Source organism: Microtus ochrogaster, unplaced genomic scaffold (genome assembly GCF_000317375.1).
Source record: "Microtus ochrogaster isolate Prairie Vole_2 unplaced genomic scaffold, MicOch1.0 UNK102, whole genome shotgun sequence".
NCBI lineage: Eukaryota > Metazoa > Chordata > Mammalia > Rodentia > Cricetidae > Microtus > Microtus ochrogaster.
In genome coordinates, this window is record NW_004949200.1 from 52,275 (window position 1) to 56,199 (window position 3,925).

At 42.5% G+C, this 3,925-nt stretch overlaps 1 protein-coding gene and 1 non-coding gene across 2 annotated transcripts in view; both read left to right on the forward strand.

The window, feature by feature from the left end:
- The window catches only part of Brca2 (BRCA2, DNA repair associated), a 45,746-nt gene that overhangs the window by 32,870 nt on the left and 8,951 nt on the right, over nt 1–3,925 (forward strand). The window contains 3 exon segments of the mRNA XM_013355183.2: nt 451–606; nt 692–836; nt 2,896–3,017. Coding sequence (XP_013210637.2) covers nt 451–606; nt 692–836; nt 2,896–3,017 — 423 coding nt within the window.
- LOC113455755 lies at nt 1,918–2,048 on the forward strand. Its single transcript, XR_003376731.1, has one exon. It is a non-coding gene; the product is annotated as a small nucleolar RNA SNORA36 family (small nucleolar RNA).

Below are 3,925 nucleotides of genomic sequence, written 5' to 3' on the forward strand. Positions count from 1 at the left end.
GGCTGGTCTCGAACTCACAGAGATCCGCCTGCCTCTGCCTCCCGAGTGCTGGGATTAAAGGCGTGCGCCACCACCGCCCGGCTCTACTTACTCACTTTTTAAAATCTTTATCAGTCATCTTCATGAGATATTTAAAAGTTAATTTTTTTAAAAAAGTTTTTCTGTTTTCTGAGTATGAGTGTTTTACCTGCCTGTGTACCGTGTGCGTGCAGTTCCCTCAGAGGCCAGAAGAGGAAATTGGATTTCCTGGAACCGGAGTTGTGAGCCATTAAATGGGTGCTGGAAACTGAACCCAGGCCCTCTGCAAAAGCAGCAAATGTTCTTAACTGTTGAACCATCTTTTTAATACACACACACACACGCGTAAATACTCTTAAAACATCCCAAAAGATTGAAAGTTGTAGAGTAGAATTCAGTATGTCTTTAACTTTTCCTCTTTAATGTATGCAGATTTCTGCCAACAGCACACGGCCCGCTCGCTGGCACAGCAAGCTGGGGTTCTTTCGCGATCCCAGGCCTTTCCCCCTGTTCTTGTCCTCACTGTTCAGTGATGGAGGAAGTGTTGGCTGTGTGGACATCATTGTTCAGAGAGTGTACCCTTTACAGGTATGATATGTTTTGAAACTTACCATGTAATTTCTTTCTCTGGAGAGAATCTGAATGTTCCTTCCTGTTTTCAATACATTGTCAGTGGGTGGAGAAGACAGCATCTGGATTGTACATATTTCGTAATGAGAAAGAAGAGGCAAAGGAAGCAGTGAGATTTGCAGGGGACCAGCAGAAGAAACTGGAGGCCTTGTTCACCAAAATCCAGGCAGAGTTTAAAGACCATGAAGGTAAAATGGGCTTCTTATTACAAATTGTTATTTCTCACAATACTTTATAATTATGTGAATTCTTATTGAGTAATTGATTCTTTTTTAATTCTGCGTCTATTTTTCTTTTTACTTACAAAATACCACACATATACAGAAATGAAAATTGAACTGACTCCGGTTGTCATTGCTTCTTTGAGAACAGAGAACGGCGAAAGATGACAGCTATTGTGTCATTATTTTTCAGGATCCTTAAATAAGTGCCTTCTTGCCGGGCGGTGGTGGCGCCCGCCTTTAATCCCAGCACTTGGGAGGCAGAGGCAGGCGGATCTCTGTGAGTTCGAGACCAGCCTGGTCTACAAGAGCTAGTTCCAGGACAGGCTCCAAAAAAACCACAGAGAAACCCTGTCTCAAAAAAAAAAAAAACAAAAAAAAAAAAGTGCCTTCTTTTCTCCTTTATTCTTCCTCCCTCCCTCCTTCCCTTTCATTTAGAGGCATTATCTTACAAAGTTGATCAAGCTGGCCTTGCACTCACTCTTCCTCCTGCCTCGGCCTCCAGAGTAGCTAGGGTGCAGGCTTGAACCCCAGGCATGAATTCATACACTGAGTTTGAGTATCTAGGAATCCTTGGTGTTAGGAGAAGGGTGGCCAGGAGGAGTCAGCCAGACTAGTGTCTTCCAGGTTGCTGTCAGACTTCTTCCCAGTGTTCTGTCCAGCTATGCACCAGCCTGTGTCATTGAGGTTCTGAGTTTCCGAGGAACAAACCTCCTGAAATTACTAGGTAGGACCTTTTCCACACATGGACCTCAGTGACCAACTCATCATCTTTGTGTGTAAATGACTTAAACTTCCCTTTTATTTTCTTTATCTTTTTCTTTCTTTCTTTTTTTTTTTTTTTTTATTTTGGTTTTGGTTTTGGTTTTTCAAGACAGGGTTTCTTTTTCTCAGTGTAACAGCTCTGGCTGTCATGGAACATTCTCTGTAGACCAGGCTGGCCTCAAACTCAAAGAGATCTGCCTGTCTCTGCCTCTCGAGTGCTGGGATTAAAGGTGTGCGCTGCCCTTTTCTAATCTACTTTTGTGTTACTAAAGATTTTGTTTTCTTCCAAAGTGTTGAGTTCAGTTCAGGGCAGCTTCCCTGTTCTGTTAATTAAACTTTGGGACATTGAAGTTGGCTGAGGGGAATGATTGAATAGAGAGTATTACTCTATTCATATACTTCTCATCTACACAAATAAGATGATAGATAGATAGATAGATAGATAGATAGATAGATAGATAGATAGATAGATAGATAGATAAAATTTTTTTAAAAAGTTATTTTCAGGTATTTCCTCAGAATTTTCTGCAGGTATAAAATGTGTGTATCTATAGAGAGATCAGGGGACTGGAGAGATGACTCAGTAGCTAAGAGTGCTTCCTGCTCTTGCAGAGGACCTGAGTTCAGTTTCCACCACCCACACCCCTATAGCTCCAGCTCCAGGGGATCCCATGCCTCCTCTGGCCTTCATGGCACCCCACCCCAAGTGTCATGCTTTCGTACAAGCACATACATCACATACTAAAAAACAAATTTTTAAATCAAAGATTAGACTTCCACTATCTTATTTATTTAAAATAATCACCAGGTTATACTGTTTTCATGAATAAGTAAATCAGCATGAGAAACAATTTCTTTAAATTACAAATTAATCTCATTACATAAACCCCTGTGTGTGACATTTTACCTGAGACTGCCTCAGTTTCTTCTTTTTTTTTTAAATAAGGAAGCTTTTAGTTAGATAGGTTGTTTTTAAAATAATTTTTAAATTTCATTTATTCATTGATTATATGTCCATGTCACAGCACACGTACAGAAATAAGGGACAACTTATGGTCAGTTCTCTCCTGCCTAGTGGGCTCTGGGGATTGGGCCAGATCGGTAGACTTGGTAACTGGTACCATTTCACCTGAGCCATCATCTGCCCTTGGTGGCTCTTGATTATCTGTTCTCCCCCCTCTGGATGTTTTTGCTTGACTTTGTAGTTTTCACTCCAAAGTTTTGGGTTTAGCTAATCAATGCTGCTTCCTCCTTCCCCTAGAAGACACAGCACAGCGGTGTGTGCTGTCCCGTGCACTCACAAGGCAGCAGGTCCATGCTCTGCAGGATGGTGCAGAGCTCTATGCAGCAGTTCTGAGTGCATCGGACCCCGATCACCTTGAGGTGAGGAAGAGCCAGGCATCGAGCTTCAGTCCCCAGGCCTGTGGGAAGCTGTACTCGTGCCGGCCATTATAGCAAGTGCGTGTTGAGATGCTGCATCTTTCAAAAGGGTGACTTCTGGGGCAAAGTTTTGATTCTGTATCAGATAGAGAATGAAAGGCTTTAGGAGTTTCATACATTAAAATAACATGATTTAAAATGCCAGGCAAAAGACCAGAGAAATTGACTCAGTGGGCAAAGGCTCCTGCCGCCAACCCTGACAGCCTGAGTTGGATCCCTGGGACCCACATGGTAGAAGGAGAGAACCAACTCCTTCCAGTTTTCCTCAGACCTCCGCACACCTAAAATAAATACTGTATTTATCTATATAGATAGATAGTGTATTCTTTTTAATGCAGGCAAAGCTTTCTTTTTAGCCAGATGTGTGGCACATGTCTGTGTTCCAAGCAGTCTGGGGACCAAGAGGCAGGATGGCAAGATGTGTGCCTGGGATACACAGCCAAATTCTGTCTGGAGAGATGGTTTAGTGGTTAAGAATGCTCAGAGCTCTGGGTGGTGGTGGCACAAACCTTTAATCCCAGCACTTGGGAGGCAGATGCAGGTGGATCTCTGTGAGATTGACTCAAAGCCAGCCTGGTCTACAGAGCAAGTTCCAGGACTGCAGGACAGGCTCCACAGCTACAAAGAGAAACCCTATCTCAAAAAACAAAAAAAGAATGCTCAGAGCTCTTGTAGAGGACCCGAATTGGGTTTCCAGCACCCGTGTTTGGCAACTCACAACTGCCTTTAACTGCGGCTCCACCTGCACACAGAAAATAAATAGACGAACATACAAACACTGTAAAACTTATATCTCCTGTTCCAAAGATGAACTATTAAATTTTTTTTTTTTTTTTTTTTTTGGTTTTTCG